The sequence below is a fragment of the Eupeodes corollae genome, chromosome 2 (genome assembly GCF_945859685.1).
Source record: "Eupeodes corollae chromosome 2, idEupCoro1.1, whole genome shotgun sequence".
Classification (NCBI taxonomy): domain Eukaryota; kingdom Metazoa; phylum Arthropoda; class Insecta; order Diptera; family Syrphidae; genus Eupeodes; species Eupeodes corollae.
This window is the reverse complement of record NC_079148.1, coordinates 104,293,546-104,316,160: the sequence shown is the minus strand read 5'-3', so window position 1 is coordinate 104,316,160 and position 22,615 is coordinate 104,293,546. Positions and strand designations below refer to the sequence as shown.

The window sequence follows — 22,615 nt, the reverse complement described above, 5'->3', positions numbered from 1 at the left end:
ATTAAATATAAACTAAAAGATATATTGCCTGCATTGGTTTAGAAATAATTAAAGAAGTAGTAGATATTGATATTGTCTTAAGCTAAGCGTTGACATCGTAACGAGTTTAAAACATTTTTTTTAAATTTATTTTCATCTATATTCGAACAAATATATAAGTTATATAATTTGCTTCCACAGAGAACCCTGAATATTGAGAAGTGTATAAAAGAAAATTGTGCATAAAAAAAATAAAAAAAAAACAAATTAGAAAAAACATATACAAGGTATTCTGAGATTCAGTTAGGAACTCATTTAAGATCGTTTCAAGGTTTTTAAGATTTTCAATGCAGTCAGTCAACATTTTCACTTTAAGAATTGTTTTATTTTGTTATTTACTTTTCTTTTTAAAAACATCTCACGGCAACCTAAGAATATAATTGGCGCCCGAAATGGGCAACGGTTATGAAAAAACTCATTATTGGCACGGTTATAAGAGAACCCACTATCAACACTCAATATATTATATTGCGAAATATGTTTTCTATCGGTTTTGAAATATATAAGTGCTTAAGAGTTAAAAAAAAAACAACGAATGAAAAAAAAGAAAAGAGGTGAAATTCACGATTTAAATAGATTGCGCTGTAAAGATTACCGTGAAGGTGAACTGTTGTGTCTGACAGATGTCGTTCAGCAAAGAAAGAAGACTTTCTCCTTGTGTCAGCTGACACCCTTTTCCTTCTCTGCCATCTGTCACCATTGCTTTTCCGCCGCATTATTCTGCCACTTGGATTTTAGACTTAATCGTGACCACCTGTGCTCATCTAATCAACTAATCTTCTTCTTTATTAACTCGTTCATTAGTTTTATTGTGCATTATAATAATATATTTTATAAGCATTGTAGTTTTAACAATAAACATTGAACAAATAAGTACTTAAACTTAGTGAAGGAAAGATAAAAAAAATATAAAAAAACGAAATAAATTACAAAAGAAGAATTAAAGAAAAAAGTGAAAAATAAAAACTGCGAAAAAACAGTAATCAGCTTTAAGTGCGGAGAAAGGGTGACACACAAACAAGGAGCAAAAAGCGGTTATTTTATATTTCTTGAGTAAGAAAAACATTATTAATCTTACATCTTTACATCTATAATAATCATTTTTATCCTAACATTTAAAATATAAACAACTTTGAAATAATGTATAAGTTAATAACAGCAAACACTCCATTATTTTAATTCCTCAGGTTTAAATGAGAAGGATTGGCTAAAATACAACTCACAACCTGTATCGAACGAAGAGTTTATTAACTCTCGTTCGATGTTTTGTGAATCGAACACAGCCTTGTGGACTTCTGTTCGATGTTTTCTACATTATCTTTCCTTCTTTCTGGAGAAAATATTATAAAGTCTTTAGTCTTTGACTGAATGTGAAAAGGGAAAGAATAAAAAGGTCACAGTGGTTTTTGAGCGAACGCTTTTTTCCACTTTAAAAAAGTTGTCTTGTGTCGGTCATTTTTATTTCTATTTTTTCAGCGCGGTAAGATTTTGGTACTTGTCTCTGGACTTGTGCTGAAACATTGGTCATTCGAGGCAAATTTGAGCCAGCGCCGCGGAAAGATTTACGAGTTGTGTGTGTGAAAAATAAAATGATCAAATTGATCAAATTGAAAGAAAAGTGCGGTGCATTGTTGGGGAACGTATGGAAAATACGAAAGATAACGACGCTTTAGGAGGCCGCAAAAGTGCGTCACACGAAACAGGAAAGAGATTGCTATTTAAAACAATAGATAAATGGTAAGTCAATTCTGTATCTATTTTTCTTGGAAAGAGGAACGCGAAAGAACATGCCACAAAGGCACGCTCATTTAGTCATACCGAAAGAATGTGACATGACGACAGACCTATACATTCAGCACAAAAGAACATGCAAAAAGGTACACCCTGCCTTTACAAAACGAAAAGAATCCGCCTTAACGGCACACATCATTTCATATGAAACCATATACCACAGCATTATATACCCTTCATTTTTATTGCTACCGTTCTATGGCAGCAAGAACAGATACATATTATAACCTTTTTTCTCGAAAGAACGCGCCAAGCGGCACGTATACACTTTTCCCCTTATCATTCATAAACGAAAGAGCCCAAGCGGCATACCTCTTTTCCCATTACATCGACACAAACGAAAGAATACGACGCGACGGCGGCGCGGCGCCGCGCGCACAACTTAAACGAAAGAAAATATCATCAACCACCACCATGGTGAAGGCGACACGATGACGGCACTTCGTTTTGCGCTCATAGCAACACATACAACATACACACCTTTTTTTTCTTTTTTTTGGTTTTTGCGCACAGCTGCGCAATGTACATAAGAAAAACACGAAAGAGGAAAGAGAAAATAAGCCGGTCGCACAGCTAAGAATCGAATCTATGTATTCATTCTTTGTGTAGCAAGCAGCAGCGACGCTTCGGCAGTTAACAAGAATATAGTATTTTTAAAACAATTGAAGACAACAAAAAAAGAGAAAATTAAGAAAAACATTTTGGAAAGAACCTGCAAGTGGATTATTTATTACTATTGCATTTGGAAAGAATATAATATATAATATTAATATTCAGAAAGACAGAGTGTGCACACTCAGGGGAATATTAAACAAATATACAGGAAAGACAAAGGTAAGAAAAATACAGTCCACAAAACAAAACAAATAAAATTATGAAAAGTGCATTTATGTGTTGTGTTGTTGTGCGGGAAAGAAATAATTGAGTTTATCAATATATCGGAAAGAATTTTTATGTGTCAGAAAGTGATTATTTTGCCTTTTGATGTTGTTCTATTTGAAAAATAATGCAGGGAGTTTAATTAAAAATAAATTTTTGGAAAGTGTAAAAAAAAAGGGGGATAGCTTAATTGAAAAGAAAATTCGAGAAAATTGTGTTGGATAGTTTGGTTCTTTCCTTTTTGAATTGTGAATAGTGAGTTAACATGTGAAAGAGGGAGGAAGATGTCGTTTTACTATACCTTTTTTTTTTTTCTCTCTTCCTTCTTTTCTTCTCTCGTTCACTGTACACATTCAGTTTGGTCTAGGTTTTTTTTCTTTCTCTCTCTCCTACGGAAAGAATTGGAAATGACTGTTAAATGTCGCAAGGGGGGAGAGGAATGGAAAGTGGAATTTTATTAGTTCAAAAAGTGCAAGTTATTTCTTTTGAGATTTTTGTTTATTCTATACGAAAGAGATTGTTGGAAAGATTTTATAGATTGTGGGATAGGCTTTTTCCAAAGGAATTACCAAATAGATTTTTCTGAAAAGCAATGAGAAAGAAAGAAGATTTATTGGCTGGGAAAGAGGAAAGATATCTCAAGTAATGAGATTCTTTACGAAACAGGGAAAGAAAAGCAGGGACTCGAAGCATTGAATAATGCGTAGTCGCCATAAGCTGGAAAGAAAGTTTGCAAACTGAAAGATCAGCCAATACAACAACACAACAACAGCACAAAATTACATTCGATTCGATGTGTCGACGGGCATATCTAGAGTCGAATTAGTTCTTTTTTGCATTTATCATGAAAATTATTAATATTCTCTTTTAGGTATATATATTATAAACTTTCGATTCGATGCGTTTACGGGCACATCTAGAGTCGAATTAGTTCTTTTTTGCATTTATCATTAAAATTATTGATATTCTCTTTTAGGTATATATATTATAAACTTTCGATTCGATGCGTTTACGGGCACATCTAGGGTCGAATTAGTTCTTTTTGCATTTATTATCAAAACTACTAATTTGTTGCTTAGGTATATTATAAATTCTATAAAATCTACAATAATTTCTTGTTTTCAGTTTATTTAAAGGAAAGTTGGAAAGATTCGAAGGAGCATGGAAGGAAAGAATGCAATCCAGCGCATGGTCGCCTTCACGAAGGAGGCGAGATTCGTCGAAACCACCATGGAGGGAATCGAGGTACGTCAGGAAGCGCTGGCAGATGCTTGGGCCCAGGCCAAGATAGCAGAGGGACAGCTGACCTCGGGCAATGACCCATTAAAGATGGCCGAGGTGGAAAGAAAGATGGCTGAAGTTAAGGAACATTATTTCCTAGCCTCAGCTACACTCAAGCGCAGAAGGGCCGAATTACAACCTTCGGCTCCGGAAAGAAGGGACCAGCAGATCGAGGTGCAAGTGTCGATGCCATTCTCGCAACATGATGTAAAAAATACATGGGGTGAGTTTGACGGCACAATAACAAAATGGCAAGCTTTTCGAGACTGCTTAATGGCGGCAGTACACGAAAACGATCGGATTGCGCCAGCCTACAAGCTCGCTTACTTGAGGCGCTCGCTGGTGGGAAAGGCCGCTCGTACCCTTGGCGAATGGCAGCTGACGGGGTCGAACTACATCGAAGCTTGGAAGCGGATGAATGAAGTGTATAATAGGCAGTACGCAACCTGTCGGGAGCTCCTCCGTACCTTCTTTCGGCTGCCTTCGCTCCAAGGTCCGCCGAAGGCAAGCGATTTGGAAAGGATGTCGAATACGACACATGAGACGTTGCGACAACTGAAAGCGCAAGGTATCCCAACGGAAGGGTGGGATATGATAATTGTGCATGTGCTACAAGACAAGATGGATGCCGAGACTGCCTGTAAGTGGGAGGAGGCTCGCCGTTCCGAAAGTCCAACGGTGAAGGAGATATGCACCTTCCTCGATAAGTGGTCGGTTGCATTGGAAAGTGCGCAAGATTGCCGGCGCAGAGAAGCTTCCAGGCCGTCGACGTCGGCGCAAGCAGTTACGCGGGAAAAATTGACGGAAAGACGCCTGGAGAGACCAAGAGACCAACCGGAAAGAAGAGGTCTGGCCACCACAACGAGCCAGGTAGATGGAAAGAAGAGAATGCCATGTCAAGCATGTCACTCTATGGCACACCCTATATGGGAGTGTCCGGAATTCCGGGTCCTGAACCTAAAGGCAAGACAGGATCTGGTGCAAGAGAAGAGAATGTGTCCGAATTGCCTGAAGAATGGGCACAATGCGACAATGTTTCTTCTTTTTTATATTAATTATTCTTACAGATCGATTCAGACTTTATTTTTCTTTTCGGTGAAGAAAAATCAGTTTGTTTGAAAAAGAAATGTGATTACTTTCAAAGAACCTTCTTGCAAAGTGTCGAGGGTCAATTTGAAAGTGCAAGCAAACCTGTTAAGCAGATACTCGAGCAAATAAATGGTATTGATTGTAGTCTAGGTAATAAGAAAAAAAATGTTTAAATAACTTAAAAAGCATACATTTTTGTCTACAATAATAATTACATTTTACCATTTTTCACTTATACTAACATATAAAAATTCAGTTCTTTACAGATTACAAAAAACTTATTAACGTACAAGCTCATCCCTTATAAATTACCTCCATTTCAAAAAATTTCACTTCAAAATGGGAAAAAGTGGCACGCTTCAATCCAAGACTCTATCAATAGCACTATATTAGAAGCCGAAAACCAGGCAGATATCCTTGTTAAATACCAACATATAAAAGAATCGTACAAGGGCTTTCATTTCAACATTCAACCAATGGTATGGCCGCAGTACAAGAATTTGAATGGTTATCGTTTGGTAAGGTCTTAATCTTCAAAAGTTTTGTTTATTAAGTAACCCTTTTTTAATAGATTAACAGAGACTTTAAACACTTATTTACTGAAAACCAAACCATTTACGAGAACTGGGAAACCAACTTTAAAGTAATAAAACAGTTTCCCATTCAAAATATAAAAGACAAGAAAACTACAGAGCTGCTTTCCCAAATCGCAGAATGCGATGCGAACAAAGGTAAAAATTCAAATTTCAAAAAGTAAATGTCTTTTTCTTTTTTGAATATTAAATAAGGTTATACTTAGCATCAAATATAATTTCCTTGTTGTCATTTAAACATACATATTTACAATTCTCTTTTTCTATATCTATAGAAGATGCGGTACTCACCCTATTGAAAAGTGTACATTGCTATCTCATTCCAACGAGACCAGTTGTATAAAAATCAACATCAAAGCAGAAATCGGTCTAAAGGTTTACGATAAAAGACTCCCAACAAGCTTTCATTTTCGAAGGAGAAAGTGTTCAGGAATTTGAAGACCATTTGGATTTTTTAAAATTCCAACATAACAACATGCAACCATTCATTTTATCCTTGCAAAAGAACGATGATCCAAAATATTACGTGTGTCTGGATCGATACAGATTGAAATTCAAAATACTACTAGGGGCAGTATACATTTGCCTCAAAATTTTGTTTGTTTTTGATTAACAATACCCAGCTGCTTGCGAACAGTTTTGGGTTTTTATTCAATATTATTTTTATTTAATTGAAAGCTGAAGAAAATAATTTAATAATTAATAAATAATTAAGTAAATGTTAATGTTAATTTTAGTGATGATTATATTCACTGAATTGATGAATAATATTCATCATATTCATGAATGCGATCGACAGCATGATGAACTAATTCATCATATTGATGTACACATTTATTAATTATTTATTCGACATATTAATGAACAAAGTTGATGAATGATGAACGAGTTTCATCACTTAAAACTGTCATCATATTGATGAGCCTCGTTTCATCATTGAGATGAAAAGGTTCACTGGACTAAAATTAATGAATTCTCCATTATATAGATGACCTTTTTCGTCACCATGGTGTACCTTTTTGGTTCAGTGAACTATAAAGGACTCCCAGCAGTCATTGGTGGTTGACAAACGTGCTACAAAGGTGAGACAACAAGGACAAAACTTGCAGCCACTTATTGTTCAATGTAGGTTTGATAACACTTACATAGTTTATTTTAATGAAATTGATTTTTCAGATCCGGAAAATATTTTAATTGCCAACTTTCTCCACGGCATCCTACCGCCAACAACCCGATAAGCAGCGGTTTCAAGCGAAATTAAAAAAAAAAAAAACATTTTGAAGCCAACTATAAAGAACTCCCGCAGTCATTGGTGGTTGAAGTGGGGGAAGTAAATGATCTCAGCCCCACCATCAACACAATTGCTACAAAGGTGAGACAACAAGGGCAAAACTTACAGCCACTTATTACTCAATGTAGGTTTGATAACACTTACATAGTTTATTTTAATGAAATTAAATATAAATTTCAAAACTTTTTGCCAGCTTTAGATACTTGATTTAAAATTTTGTTTACTTTTAAGCTCAAATATCCATTCAATGTAAATCTGTTTGGCTTTTTGTACAAATTTTTTTTTTTCAAATTGTAATTTCAGACAGAGTATCCCCTGATGTTCTTATCCTTATAGAATCCTTAAAAAAAAACATGTTTAATTGCTATTTATGTTTAATTGTATTAAGTGATGTAAAAAAGCTTATATGTCACTATAAAACAATACATTACTTTAAACAAACAGATGATTATCAATGTTTTAGCTATAAACAAATTTACAACCTTAAAAGTTTTAGATGACATTTTTAATGATCGTCTAAATTTTAACTCGTCTGAGAACAATGTATGTGGGAATGGCCAAACCTGTAATGTCATACCCTAATACTAACACTACAACAGTATAACACTAGAATGAAGGAATTGCGTCCCCTTTCATATTTCTTTCCATATCCACATCGTCAGTAGTTAGTCAGTCCTGTATTGTTCTTGTGCGCGGATAGTTGACTTCGCCAAGAGTTACTCGTTATTCCAAAATTTAATTGATTATAATTACAAATGGACTATCAATAAACTTTTAAAAATAAACATTGGTGTCGCCTATTTGTTTAAAGCTTATAATACTTAGAATATTATCCCTAGACAACTTCTTACATGTGTTTTTTGAAAATAAAAAAATACATGTATTTTTTTTAAAGAAAGGAAGATTACTCATGAAGAATCTAGTTTGTTTAAAACCGTAGAATCTTTGCAATAAGCTTACTCTGTAACTTGTATGGAAATTCTAATTTATCTCTTCACTTCACGGCACGCTTTTGCAACGGTAAGGGATCTGATGCTTAATAAAGATACATTTTAATAACTTAAAACGGATATTTTATTTAACTCTGTTCGAAAGAACAGGAAGTGTGTTTTTTTACGGTTTACTTAATACTCAAATATAAAGTATATTATATAGTGAACAACAAATATCTTTTTTGAACAAATTTCAAACTTTTATAAGCATGAAATGATGCCTTTGTAAACAAAGTATATTTCTTTATCAGAATATGGACATTGCATTATGTCGTCCGTCCGTGGAAAACAAAATTGTTTTAAGTATTTTGTAAATCACCGAAGCCAACAATAAAGGATTCACAGTAATCGCTCATTAAGGAGGTACAGCAAACCAACAATTTTAATCCTACACTTGACACCTTTGCATCAAATATGAGAGCTTTTGGTCAAAACTTACAACCTCTTATAATTCGTTGCTATTTTGATGATTCGTATGTAGTTTATATAAATGCAAATTAAATATAAACTAAAAGATATATTGCCTGCATTGGTTTAGAAATAATAAAAGAGTAGTAGATATTGAAATGTATAATTATCTTTTTGGGGATTTATTGATTTATATAATCATATAATCGTGCGCAAAGCGCATTGACCATGTACATGGCGGCTACGCCGCGTCAATCCCCGTAGGGGGCGCTTTGCGCACGGCCCCAGGCCTTTGTCGGTCGTCGTAGTCGTCGCTCGTGAATAAGCTGAAAAGCTTATTGTGGCAAGTGACCAGTACGGAGCTTTGGTTAACCGGCGCGGGGAAGGGAAGGAAGCTGGTTAGATAAGCGTCGTCGACAATGTTTGTTCAGGTGCCAAATAATCTTTTCAGCGCTGATAAGGTGAAGTGGTTTGTTTGCTTGGGCAACGTGACTGTTGGGTATAAATAGAGTGTCGTCGTAGGAGCAGGTATCAGTAATGTATCAACTATTGTCAGGAAAGTTTGTCCGTCGTAGTAGTAATTCTAGTATTGCACCTCTGGTAAGTGATGACATCGTTGAAGGAGAAAATAATTCTACGGGCGTGTTTGAAAACGCTCAAGTATTTCCTGGTACAGAACCATCTTTTGGAGGAGGCGGAGATGAAGACGATGTGTTTGGAGATGTCGAAACTGAGCAACACCGAGGTAGAAACAGATCTGGAAATGTTCATCAGGACTCTAGAAGAGATTTGGGAATGCAAGAAAACTATTTCAACCGAATTTCTGGATCAACTAGAGAGCAGCGACAAGATTTCTTGGCCAGAAGAATATAGGAAATTGTACGATCAAGCTTACAAACAGCTAGGCACTTGTCTAGCATCTTTATCAGCGGACAATATGGAAGCGATGAATCAGTTATTGAAGATGTACGTGAAAAAGTAAAAAACAGCTTGTACAAATGGCTTGTCCAACATAACGACCACTTCCACGTCGTGCACGACTGCTCTTACGCAAACGGCTCTTGTCGATGCTTTCGGTATAAGCTTAGAATATCCTCTCGACAAGCTGTATTGTCAAAAGAACTTAAAGCTTTAGAGCTATCGTCCAGTATCACTTTAGTGAAGGACGGAGACGGAGAACCGAAATATTGGACGTCGGAGGAAAAAACTATGCCCGACTATTTGATCGATTTAAAAATTTATCCGTTGGCGAACATTCCGCAGGCCGTCTCGTGTGCATGTACGATCAAGATACGAGTCAGTGGTATTCCGAATGAGATCGCGCGTGCATTGCCGAGCCGACAACTCTACAAATGGCGACGAGGAAAATCGGAAAAAAGTGAATTGTTAACGATAATCGGAGAAATAAACGAAGTGTTTTTTTATTCAGTAAAATAAAATTGCGGAAAATAAATAATAAAAAATTATGAATTGAAGTGGTAAATCAAGAAAAAATTAAATAGTGAAACGCGATAATGGGGAAAAAAATATATGTACATACCCAGTATAAAATATGTTAAAAAAAAATTGTTTGAAAACCCGCGAATTGAATTAATTTATTATTTAAAGTGTGTTTTGCAAAATTCATACAAGCTTATATAAATATTAATTAAAAAAAAAATAAAGGTTTCGGTCGTGTTTATACAACAGTACTCTAACGGTGGAATTAACTAGCTCATAAATACAGTTGGTAAGTCGAAAATATTATAAATGAATAGGATTATATACTTATTATAATACATATATACATACATATATAAAAAAGGGAAAGAATACGCTGATAAGAAACGGAGAGCTAGTAGTCCAGATATTAATATAGGGGACAAGGTATATGTAAAAAACATGGATAGACAAAATAAGCTAAGTTCAAACTTTTGTGAAACTCCGCACACGGTAGAAAAGTCTCATGAAGGAGACATTGAGGTTAGGAACGACCACACAGGGAAGACAGTTAGGAGGAATATTGTTCATTTAAAGAAAATTGAAGGAGAGTGAAAGAACGTTCAAAATTTGTAATAATAAAATAAGTAGATAAAAGAAAGAATTAGTTTTTTGAATTTATTTATTTATTTTTTTTCTTTCGTAAGTTTAAAGAATCAAAATCAAAAAACTAGAAATTAAATATGATCACACTGAAGTAAGATTTGTTAAATTTATTAAAAATACCAACAATAAATAATAAAGTAGAATAATTATTATAATTTTGGAAAAAAAGAAAAAGAGTTTGTATCTTAAATTTTGTAAATTTGAATAAAATTAAAAAAAAAAAAAAAATAAAAAGATTAAACCTTAAAGGCAAAGGTAGGACCATAAAAAAAATGTATTAAGATTTTTGTTAAAAGAAAAAATAAATAAAAAAAATAAACAAAGGAAGAGATGTAGTGTATAACTAATATTTGTGTCAAGGTCATTAATAATTCAATGGTGAGTATATACAAGGAATGGAGCGAAGGTGGAGTTCGCTCGATGATCAAGTCTCTCTTAATCTCTTTGTTTATGCCGTCTCGTGTGCATGTACGATCAAGATACGAGTCAGTGGTATTCCGAATGAGATCGCGCGTGCATTGCCGAGCCGACAACTCTACAGTCACTATAAAACAATACATTACTTTAAACAAACAGATGATTATCAATGTTTTCGCTGTATTTACAATCTTAAAAGTTTTAGATGACATTTCGCAATGATCATGTAAGAGCCTAAATTTTAACTCGTCTGAGAACAATGTATGTGGGAATGGCCAAACCTGTAATGTCATACCCTAATACTAACACTACAACAGTATAACACTAGAATGAAGGAACTGCGTCCCCTTTCATATTTCTTTCCATATCCACATCGTCAGTAGTTAGTCAATCTTGTATTGTTCTTGTGCGCGGATAGTTGTGTGTTTTTTTTACGGTTTACTTAATACTCAGATATAAATTATATATATCGCGAACAACAAATATCTATTTTGAAGAAATTTCAAACTTTTATAAGCATGAAATGATGCCTTTGTAAACAAAATATATTTCTTTATCAGAATATGGACATTGCATTATGTCGTCCGTCCGTGGAAAACAAAATTGTTTTAAGTTTTTGTAAATCACCGAAGCCAACAATAAAGGATTCATAGTAATCGCTCATTAAGGAGGTTGTATCGAACTGAAAGAGAATATAGCTTTCAGGTTCGATGAGAGATGCTTTTGCTTTCCTGCGAGTAAGCAAAAGGCTTTTATTTAGTCAGTTGCACGAAAGAACTCGACCGAGTCGGGCTAACGAGAGGGAACGGTTTCGTTTTAGGTTTTAATTTAATTGAATAAAGGAAAGATCGTGGTTTTTTGGGCATTGCCTTTTTCCACGTTAAATGATTGTGTTTTTATTTATTCTTGTTTCGGGTTTATTTATACAGTCCACTGCCCCAATGGCGTCGAAAGATTGGTCCTTCGAGCCGGATATGTATCAGTGTCGGGAATCAAAAAAAAAAAAAACAATAGAATTCTATGGAAAGAAATATACATACATGTATATAGGTAAGAGGCTACGCAAAATCACGTACGCCGCAAAACAGCGACAGCATTTCTATGGAAAGAAATATACATACATATGTATATGGATAAGAGGCTACGCAAAAATCACGTACGCCGCAAAACAGCGATAGCATTCGGAGCATTCTATGGAAAGAAATATACATACACATATGTACATGGGTAAGAGGCTACGTAAAATCACGTACGTTACAAAATATCACATCGATAGCATTTGGAGAGAATCGGTAAGTCCGTTTTTTTATTCTTTTCTATTTAATGGACGAAAGAATGTTCGAGACGACGCGACAGCTCATTGGAAAAAACCCAATGATTAGTGATGTGCCAAACCGCTAATTTCTCTAACCGAGTCAACTCGAGTTAGAATTCAAGTAAACCGAGTTGCAAACCGAGTTAGCCAACTCGGTTTTTTTTCAAATTATTTTCCTTCATCTTATGTTTTGAAAAACTAAAACAAAGGCAAACATTCTAGTGAAGAGATGCATAGTTTTTTTATTAATTCATTTATATAGGTAGGTAGTACAGTACGTAACAAAAAAAAATAGAAAAAATAAAATTAAAAAAAAAAAAATAAATATTAATTCATTTTAAAAACAATAAATAAAATGCAACTTTGGTAGGTACAAAACATAAACAAGGAACTTCATGTTACAGGATTTTTAAATTATTTCATTATATTAAATTATTTCATAAATAATAATTTTGATTAAACTATGTTAATTTGGATTTTTTTGCACTGTTAAGAAACAAGATTTGGTCCACTTTTTTTGGAGCTAACCGATTTCTTCTTTCATTGCACAACAATCCAGCCTTGGAGAACAGCCTTTCCGATGGAACCGACGTAGCGGGTATACATAAGTATTTATGTGCCAGCTTATACAAGGATGAGAACAAACTTCTCTTTTCTTCCCAAAATTCAAGCGGGTTTTTGTTCCGACCGAGGTATTCCAAATCTATATACTGCTTCACCATACCTGCAGCTGAGGAAAAAGGTGTTATTGTAGTTTGTGTCTCAGAAATTTTTTTGTCAAGGACACCCCAGATCTCGTCATCTTCATCGTTGGTTTCGGCGGTTACTTATGGATAAAAATAAAATAATATAAAAATATATACCTATGTATATAATAATATATAATAATAAATAAAAATTCAAAATAAATAAGGGATACATTCATATGATAAGTAAAAAATGAGAAATAAATAATACAAATTCAAATACTTACCAGCATTTGAGGTACTAGGTTGACATTGAATACTTGAAGCTGAGCTATTGATCAGGTAATCCCTAAGTTCTTCTATGACCCACATTTGTGCATTATTGGCATGAGATTCAGTTCCAAAACCTTTCTTTTTAAATCGTGGATCCAAAAAGGTCGACTTAGCTGCTGTTCTATTAACTTCATAAATACCAAGACGCTTCTCTATAACAGTTAGTAGATTTCTTTGCAAAAGTTTAGCCGACTCAGTACTTAAATTTTTATTGGCTAATGTCTCTTGAAGTCCTACTACTAGCGGAATGATGCACGATAATGAGGGGTACGACTCTCCTGACAAAATAACTGTTATTTTTTCGAATGGTCGCAAAAGCTTAATTATTTCCTCAATCAAAATCCATTCGTTAAAATCCAGATTAGATGGGGATGCTTCTAAAAGTGGCAATGTAGCGGAAAGAGACACTTTTACTTTTAATAAGCGCTCAAGCATATAAAAAGTGCTATTCCATCGCGTTCGAACGTCTTGCTTTAATTTTAATGTATCGGTATTCATTTGTATTTGCATGTCGTGCAGTGCATATGAGGACTTGGCACTATGGTTAAAATGTGATACTATGCCTCTGCATTTGCTTAATATCTGTGGAATTGAAAGCCGATCATTACTGGGTTGTTCTTCCAAAATTGGTTTATCAATACAGTCTTTTACGGCAAGATTTAATGTATGTGCCACACAGTAATGATTGCGTTTATTTAAAATTTCGCTGACTGCTTTCTTCATAGATGCAGCGTTGTCCGTCACAATGCTTACGACTTTAGCACCTATTTGCCATTCGTCCAATATTTTTCGCATTTTTGTTGCTATATTTTCAGCAGTATGGTTCTCTTCTAATTCGGACGTAGAAATAACCGACGTTTTCATTCTTGCTTGCTCTACGTAGTGAGCCGTTATGCTTATAAAGCATTTGTTGCTATCTGACGTCCAAATGTCTGATGTCAATGCAATATACTCTATTTCTTGTAATTTCTGCATTAAGCATCTTGACTCAATAGAATAACTCTCTTGAAGCATTTCTGCAATTTTTTTTCTTGAGGGAATATTGTATTCAGAGTTGAGCACTTTTGAATACCTTCTAAACCCTTCATTCTCAACTATTTGCAGTGGCTGAAAATCAAGTACTATAAGGTCAACCAAAGCATTATCTGCACTTTTTTGACAAAGTTTTGAAGGCACTATTAATCGCGACTGCCTCAGTCTCTTATTAATAGCAGGAGTTTCTTCTGAATTTGAGGGTTGTGCAATCGCAACATTACGCACTTGTTGGTTTGTAGAAGGTTGTGCATTCGTTCTTTGGATACTGTCAATATCAGTATTTACCTCCCCGTCAGTAATATCTAGGAACTCACCTGGGTGTTTTTTTTTTATATGTCCCATCATTGTACTCGTGTTCCCTGAATACTTATATGAACAAGAACACTTTTTACAAACAACTGTACCTCCTTCTGATTTTTTAAATACTTCCCACACTATTGATTTTTGTCTAGGGCCTGGCATTGTAAGAGTGTAAAGTAATCAACTTTAATTAAAAAAAAACTGAAATATAAATTAAAATTATGCAATAAAAGCAGGAACATCCGTCTCATGGCAAAAGAAAAACCCAATAAGAAAAGAATAAGAAACTAAACTAAAATAAAATACTTTTGCAACGGTATGAGAGCAACTCGGGCTTGGCTCTATTTGTATACAAACAAAAAAAAAACTTCTTTTACTCGACTTCAATTCAAATTTCAAACCCATCGGATGCGGTTCGATGAATCAGACAACAAAACAACACAACGAGCGCGGCGCATACACCACACACAACAAACAATCACATCAGATATGTATGTGCAAAAAAAAATGTCAACAAGAGAAAGAGAAAAGAAACCTAACTATACTACCCAACCCAGACCCAACACCCAACCACAACCCACAACCGAATTCCAAACAAGTATTGAATCAGTAAATGCAACTCGGTTAGTATTATAAAAGACAGAGATACTGTTTTTGATTTCCAACTATCGAGATCGACTTTATATACATACACCGATGAAGATGACGACGACGCGACGCACGGCACGGGTTTGTATTACACACTGTGTTTGTTATCGTTCTCTCGGTTCGACCAACTCGGTTTGATTTTTATATTACTCGGTTTGACTCGGTTTAGCTGTAACCCGGGTTGACTCGGTTTATTAACTCGAGTTGACACATCACTACCAATGATGCAGCTGCAAAACAAACCCCATTAGGTATCTTTTTTCCTTTTATATTTTTCCCCTTTAGCATATAGAACAACAAACTTGTGTGCGGTCACATGACATAAGCCACACCCCGAACGAGAGATACACAAAATATATAGTACTCGTATGCGAGACTATAAACACACGAGAGATACACAAAAGGTACAGTGCTCGTACGCGAGACTAAAAACACACAGAGAGATACACATAATGTATAGCGCAGACGGTTCACGCAGTGGTGAATGAAAATATTCATTCAATGTGCGTCGTTCTGCGGTGTAAGTTGGATTTTTTGTGTGTTCCTAAATTTAAAAACGAATAATCAGTGTTATATTTACAAAATATTTTTGATCGAAAGAGATTAATAACGGGAAAGATTTGATCGCAGCGATTCAGCTGAACAAAGACGATAGAAGAAAAATTAAAATAAGTTTTTTTTGAGAAAATTAAAGGAGAGGTGAGAAACAATATATTTTTCTTTGGTGTACAGTTTCGGGTGTGTTGTTGCTGTGTGCCGACAAATTGTCGCCGGTCGATAGAGGAAAGTGTTTTTTTTTCGGTTTGGGAAAATAAAACAAGTGAAAGAAAATGTGACAAAAACATTAAATTATTTAGAACAACGCTCTCAAAGCATGTTTATGCGAGGCGTTTGTGCGAGGGGGGAGAGAACAACGTTTTTAAAGCATGTTTATGCGAGACGTTTGTGCGAGAGGGGAGAGAACAACGTTATCAAAAGCATGGTTATGCGAGACGTTTGTGTGTGAGAGAGCTTGCAAGCAAAAAAATGGGGGAAGGCACAATTAAAACAACACTAGCAACAGCACACTCCAGGAGCGGATTGAGTCGCGACCTTTTATTTATAGCTTATTTTTATTTTGGATTGAGTCGGGTCCTTTTCGTTAGTCTTTGAGAAACATTTTTTTTTTTTCCTTTTTGTATTTATTCTTTATGTTCTCGCTTTTTTGTCTTTATATATTATTTTAAACAAGAAAGGTCCGACCCGATTCTCCTATATATATATATGATTTTCAGCATTTATTCTTTCAGCAATTAATATGTCCACATAATAATGACATATGTTTTTTTATAATTAAAGGAAAGAACGAGAGATGGAGCCAGTTGAGGAAAATTATGGCCATCGAGAGGATGGTGTCATTTTGCCGTTCCGAGAGGTTGGGCGTCTGTCCAAAGGAGGGAGTTGCCGTAAGACTGGAGGCCTTGGGAGAGTCATGGGCCCAGCTAAAGGCAATGGAGAGGAGGCTGGTAGCAGCGGACGATCCGCTTAAAACAGCCGAAGTCGAGAGGAAGGTGGCGGAGGCCGAGGAGTCGTACTTCAACGCCTCAGCCATCCTTAAGGAGAGGGTCAAGGAATTGACGCCGAGAGAGGACGTGGACGCGCCGCAGATCGCCGTACAGGTGTCGATGCCATTTTCGCAGCACGATGTGAAAAACACCTGGGGCGAATTTGATGGCGTCATCACAAAGTGGCAGGGATTCCGAGACAGATTCCTGGCGGCCGTCCACGAGAACAAGAACATCTCGCCTGCGTATAAGTTCGCGTACTTAAAGGGCTCTTTAACGGGAAAGGCAGCTCGGACGCTGGGAGAGTGGCAGCTCACAGAGAGCAACTACGCTGAGGCATGGCAGCGCCTCAACGACGTATATAGTCCACAATACGCCACCTGTACGCGAGCTGCTGAGCTGGAAAGAATGTCAAATGTAACCCATGAGACAATGAGGCAGCTGAAGGCCCAGGGTATCCCCACGGAAAGCTGGGATATGATTGTGGTCCACATGCTCCATGAAAGGATGGATGGAGAAACGGCCTGCAAGTGGGAGGAGAGCAGGACTTCAGAGCAGCCAACTGTGCGAGAGATATGCGCCTTCCTGGAGAGGAGGGCAACAGCCTTGGAAAGTGCCCAGAGTGTTAGACGAAGGGAAGCGCCGATGCCGTCAACATCGGCTCAGGCCCTAGCAAGGGCATGGAAAGAGGAGAAGGCCAATAAAGGAGGGAAAAAGAAGCCATGCCAAGCTTGCGCTTCCATGGACCATCCAATTTGGACCTGTCCAGATTTTTTAGCGTTGAGCCTGGCAGGACGATACAGATTCGTCCAATCGAGAGGGATCTGTGCCAACTGTCTGAAGACAGGCCACATGCCAAAGGACTGTTTCCAGGGACCGTGCACTAGGTGCCTTGGAAGGCAGATGCATAATAGCGAACTTTGTCCCATCAAAGGCGGAAAGAAGAGCGAGGCAGCGCTTCCAATTCAGCTGCAGTCAAGGAAACGGCAAACTGCCGCTCAGAGAGAGAAAAAGGAGAGAGGGGATTGACTAGAGGTCATCCCAGCTAAGCGCCCGAAGACAGACGAGAGAGTTGCTAGGAAAGAAGGAAGAGCGAGAGGGCAGGACAGTAAAAATGAAGAATCCTGTGATTCTAGCGAGAAAGTGTCATGGGCAGACTTTAAAAGAATTAATAAAAAAAAATTCAATTGCACTTTATTCCGAGAGTTTTATTGATAGGGAAAGAGAAGGTCAGACACTTGTGCCGACGGCACAAGTCATGATCAGGATAGAGGGAAGGATTATGGTCCTGTACGGGCCCTGTTAGATACTGGAGCTCAACCAAATTTGGTGAGTTACCAGCTAATGGAGAGATTGGCCCTTGACAAAAGGCAAGCGGCAAGAGAGGTCGTAGGTATCAGAGGGGAGCCGCTTCACATCAAATATTATACTAGGCTCAGGGTTGGGCCATGGTTCGATTCACAGGTCACGATAGAACAAGAATTTTGGGTATTGCCACGGCAGGAGGGATGGCAGCCGATGACTTTAGCGCTGGGAAGGAGATGCCCGGTTGAATCAATACAACAGGGTTCTCCATTGGCTGATCCCGAATACTGGAAAGGTGCGCAAATTGATTTGATACTTGGATGCAAATTCATAGCAGAAATGTTTGCTTCAACCATGGAAAGACAGGCAGCTGGTGTTACGTATGGCAACCCTGGCCATACGTGTAGTCTTTGTTAACCAATGTATTGCATTATACACGAATAATCTAGAATAAGAATAAGTTAGTTGCTCTCGACCACTAGGGAAGAGAGGTTGTTGTGCGCCATTATTCCGGAGAAAAAATGTGGGTTTTTTTGATATACTTTTTCCCACACAAAAAGTTAAAGTCTTTTATTTCGATCGGATTCATAATGGTGCGAACATTATGGTCAATCGAGCCGCGATTATAAAAAAAAAAAAAAAGAAAAAGCGACCTATGGATTAAAGACACGGGAGTGAAAAAATGGAAAAATACAGTGCGAGGAACGCGGTAGTGAAAGAAGGAAGCAGACCAGTACCAGGAGGATCTATCTAGCAAAAGGAAACCATTTAGGAGGATGAAAAACAAAGAAAACCAGCCCAGGAGGAGCAAGGAGGAAGCAGGAGCGTGTAAATTTAAGGTAACATGGTCGGCTGTACAACTGGAAAATGTACAGTTTGATCATGAAGAAAATATAAATCTATATATCATACATAACGCATGAATTGGGAAATTCCGTTATGTTTTGGAGTTTATTTGCGTCTATTTTGTCCGTCTGTGTGCCTTACAACCACACAGATTGGTCAAAATATTACTTTTATTGCGTTTATTTTGTCCGCCTGTGTGCCTTACAACCACACAGATTGGTCAAGGTACTACTTTCATTGCGTTTATTTGCGTCTATTTTGTCAGTCTGTGTGCCTTACAACCACACAGATTTGTCAAAATATAATTTTTTTGCGTTATTTGCGTCTATTTTGTCCGTCTGTGTGCCTTACAACCACACAGATTGGTCAAAGTATTGTTTTATTGCGTTTATTTGCGGCTATTTCGTCCGTCTGTGTGCCTTACAACCACACAGATTGGTCGATGATTATTTGTTCTTGCGTTTTTGTGTCTTAAAATTGACCATCTGTGCATCTTACAAATGCATAGATTGCTCAATTAGGTTTTTTGTTGTTTGCGTGAGGCCATCTATACATCTTGCAAATGTACAGTTTGGCAAAATAGAATTTTGGTTTGCGTCTGGCATGGAGTGCCAAAGTATATAACATACATCACAAGGAAATACCCACGTTTCCTTGTGTGCGTGGTCCGACTTGTTTGGGCTGCGTCGTCAGCTTGCATTAAACAAGTAACTCAACGACACATCACAAAACTAGGTGGGGGAAAACAAATTTCAACCACCAGACCACCACCACCAACAACACAAAACCGGTCGAGTGTTAATACTTCGACTTAGTATATAAAATACTAAAAACAACCACCACCATCAGCCATCCATCGCACTAGATAAAGAGAGAGAAAAACATCACGTCGAACGAGAACGACAGCAGCGACGGCGCGGCGGCGGCGTCGCTCGGTGCAAATTTTCCTCTAGTTAATTTAGTTGCATACAAGAAGTGAGCGAGTTAAGAAGCAAAAAAATAAAAAGAATAATTGAAAGTAAAAATAATTAGAAATAATTAAAAGTGGAAATAATATTTGGAAGTTAAAAAGAAAAAAAGGAGGATCTGGAGAAAAAAGCAAAACAGGAAAATAATTGAGTATTAAAGCTATAAACAATTTGGAATTACAAGGAAAAAACAAAACAGGAATGGCGGATAAAAAAGGTGAGTGAATTAAAACAAACCAAAAGGATAAATAAAACAATGGAATTAAATAGTGTTGTGTTGTGTGGTGAAAGTGTGGTCAGGCAAATGAAGAAAAGAATTGGAGGTACACGGTAGAATTATAGGCGGGGATATGAAATTATAGGTAATAATTTGGTGTACATAAAATTATGGGAAATATTTTAGGAAAATATAAATTATAGGAAACAATGTAGTGTGGATATAGGATAAAGAAGATATTATGGTGGATAAAATAGGGATTGTGTCTAAGGAAGATGTTTTGGATGGGATAATTGTTGTCTTGGGAAGGGAATTTAATTTACATTTGTGTCCACGCTAATGGGTACAAAAATAATTTGGGATTTTTTAGGAAAAGAAAAGGGATGGCACGAGTACGATAACTTTGGCGCCGAGATATAATAACGGTTTTTGGTAGAGGGGCTTAATACAAGCATTTTTTACTATGGGAGGGGGGGGTCTATCTCCCCCCGTTTAGGCGGTAGGGGCAATTTAAAAAAACATGTACTTTAAATGGAAAAAAATAATTAAAAAATAACGGTAATACTTACAATTAAGTATTATACCTTTTTTTAAAGCCAACACTTGTGTCTAGTAGCTTGTTTTTAAATCAAGTCAAAACTATGCATAGTTTGCGAAAAACACTGTTTTAAACTCAAAATTTGGTAAAAAAAAAGTTAAAAATATGGTTTAGAGTGTAATATTTCAAAACTTTTAGATTATCTACAATTTTTTTTTTTTAGAATACATTGCCCTTATTTATTTTTGATCGAAAACTGAAAACTAGATGATTTTATATCTTTTAGTTTTTGAGAAAATTGAAAATAACCACAACTACTATTTTAATTTAATTCTTTTTTTTTGCTTCAAAAATCTTATTTTGATAGTAACAATGGTAGGTGCAAGTTTGGTTGTATGCAACAGTGGGATCCGTAAAGTGAGCCCCCTGCTTGGGCTCACTATAGGATTTGGGGTGGGTGCAAGTTGGAGTGCGTGCAAAGTGAGGAGGGAGCAAGGTTCGGTGAGTGCAAGATGAGGTGCATTCAAAGTTTTTTTTGCATTTAAATAAGCTGAATTAAAAAATAATTGATATTATATACATAAACATATGTACATATATGTCATGTCCATTTCAATCTCTTTTTTTCTAAATATACCGTTAGGTACTTGACAAAAACTTTAACATTTAATATATTTGAGCATAAAAATGTATTGCATTATAAAAAAATTTGCATTACCTTTACAACAACACAACGGAAGCAAATTCTCGTAGTTTCTTAACATGCACATATGTTTATGTCATACATAAATATGCATATAACTATGTACACACATATAATGCAGCCATAGTAAAAAGTATGTACCTATATAGTTAGATCATAAATAACAAGAGGAAGCATTTGATGTTTAACCTTTTTTTTTAACAAGTTTGGTGCAGGTTATTGTTTAACAAAGCCATTCTCCATTTAACGTTTGAATAAGTCGGATTCCCTTTTTAAAAATGGCGGCTAAACATCCACTTCTTCACCCAAAATTAAATAATTTTTCGATTTTTTGTTCGTTTGGGGATTTGGTATCAACAAACGAAAAAAGTTTCGCGTTTTTGGAAGAAATCGGGTTAATTCCCTCCAAAACGTCTACTCCACCTCTGTGTTGTGATATTTTAATGACCGTGGAAAATTCAAAAAGATCAAAGTTCGGTTGGTTTTGGCGATGTTCAAAAAAGGGCTCAAAAAGAAAAGGTGACAAAACTTGTAGAAATACAATCAACCCATCAATAGGAACATTTTTCCATGGCCCTCAATGTCGGCTAGAGATAAATGAAGTGCTTGCTATAATTATCTCTTTTGTGATTAAAATGCCTGTAAACATGGTTTTCCAGGTAATTAATTAAATCTTAAGCTACAATTTAAGGATTTTGTTTTAAATATTTTCGTAAATTCTCAAATTAGCAATTAATCGCTTGGCGAAATCACGACAATAAAGATAAATTAAGTAAATCTACCATCATAGATTACTATAATTATTGTCGGGAAATAGCCGAAATAATATCCTCCCATATTGATATTAATATTGGCGGTGAAGAAAAAACGGTTCAAATCGATGAAACATTTTTAACGAAAAGAAAATACCACAAAGGCCGTGTCACAGAACAGATGACAATTGTAGTGTTGGGGCTATATTGCAAAGAAGATAAAGTCGGACGTTTCTTTAAAGTCAATTCCAAATGTAGGGAAGATTTGTGGCCTTATATTCATAAATATGTTAACCCCAATACAAGTCGTATCTGTACCGACAGCGCACGCCAATACATAGGTGTTGAAAAATTATTCTCCAGTTCTACTAGTCATGGCGTAACAAACCACAGCAAAGGCGAATATGTCGACAAAGCCGATAAGACTAACACAATAAACGATCTAGAAAATCAAAATGAACTTCTGAAAAAAACAATTTTATGCCGCAAAACCACACTCCACATCCATCAATATATGGCACTTTTCTTTTATAGAAAATATTGCCTTGAAAAAAAATATA

At 36.1% G+C, this 22,615-nt stretch overlaps 2 protein-coding genes across 2 annotated transcripts; one reads left to right on the top strand and one right to left on the bottom strand.

Moving 5' to 3' along the window:
- Positions 1-12,641: 12,641 nt before the first annotated feature.
- On the bottom strand, positions 12,642-14,812 carry LOC129945156 (E3 SUMO-protein ligase ZBED1-like). The gene is made up of 2 exons (XM_056054816.1): positions 13,154-14,812; positions 12,642-13,006 (listed from the first exon to the last, which is right to left on the bottom strand). Exons 1-2 carry the CDS (start codon positions 14,694-14,696, stop codon positions 12,642-12,644), a joined length of 1,908 nt encoding a protein of 635 aa, XP_055910791.1. The 5' UTR covers positions 14,697-14,812.
- Positions 14,813-16,555: 1,743 nt separating this feature from the next.
- LOC129945155 (uncharacterized) lies at positions 16,556-17,755 on the top strand. The gene has a single exon (XM_056054815.1). It carries the CDS (start codon positions 16,556-16,558, stop codon positions 17,753-17,755), a length of 1,200 nt encoding a protein of 399 aa, XP_055910790.1.
- The last annotated feature ends 4,860 nt before the right edge of the window (positions 17,756-22,615 follow it).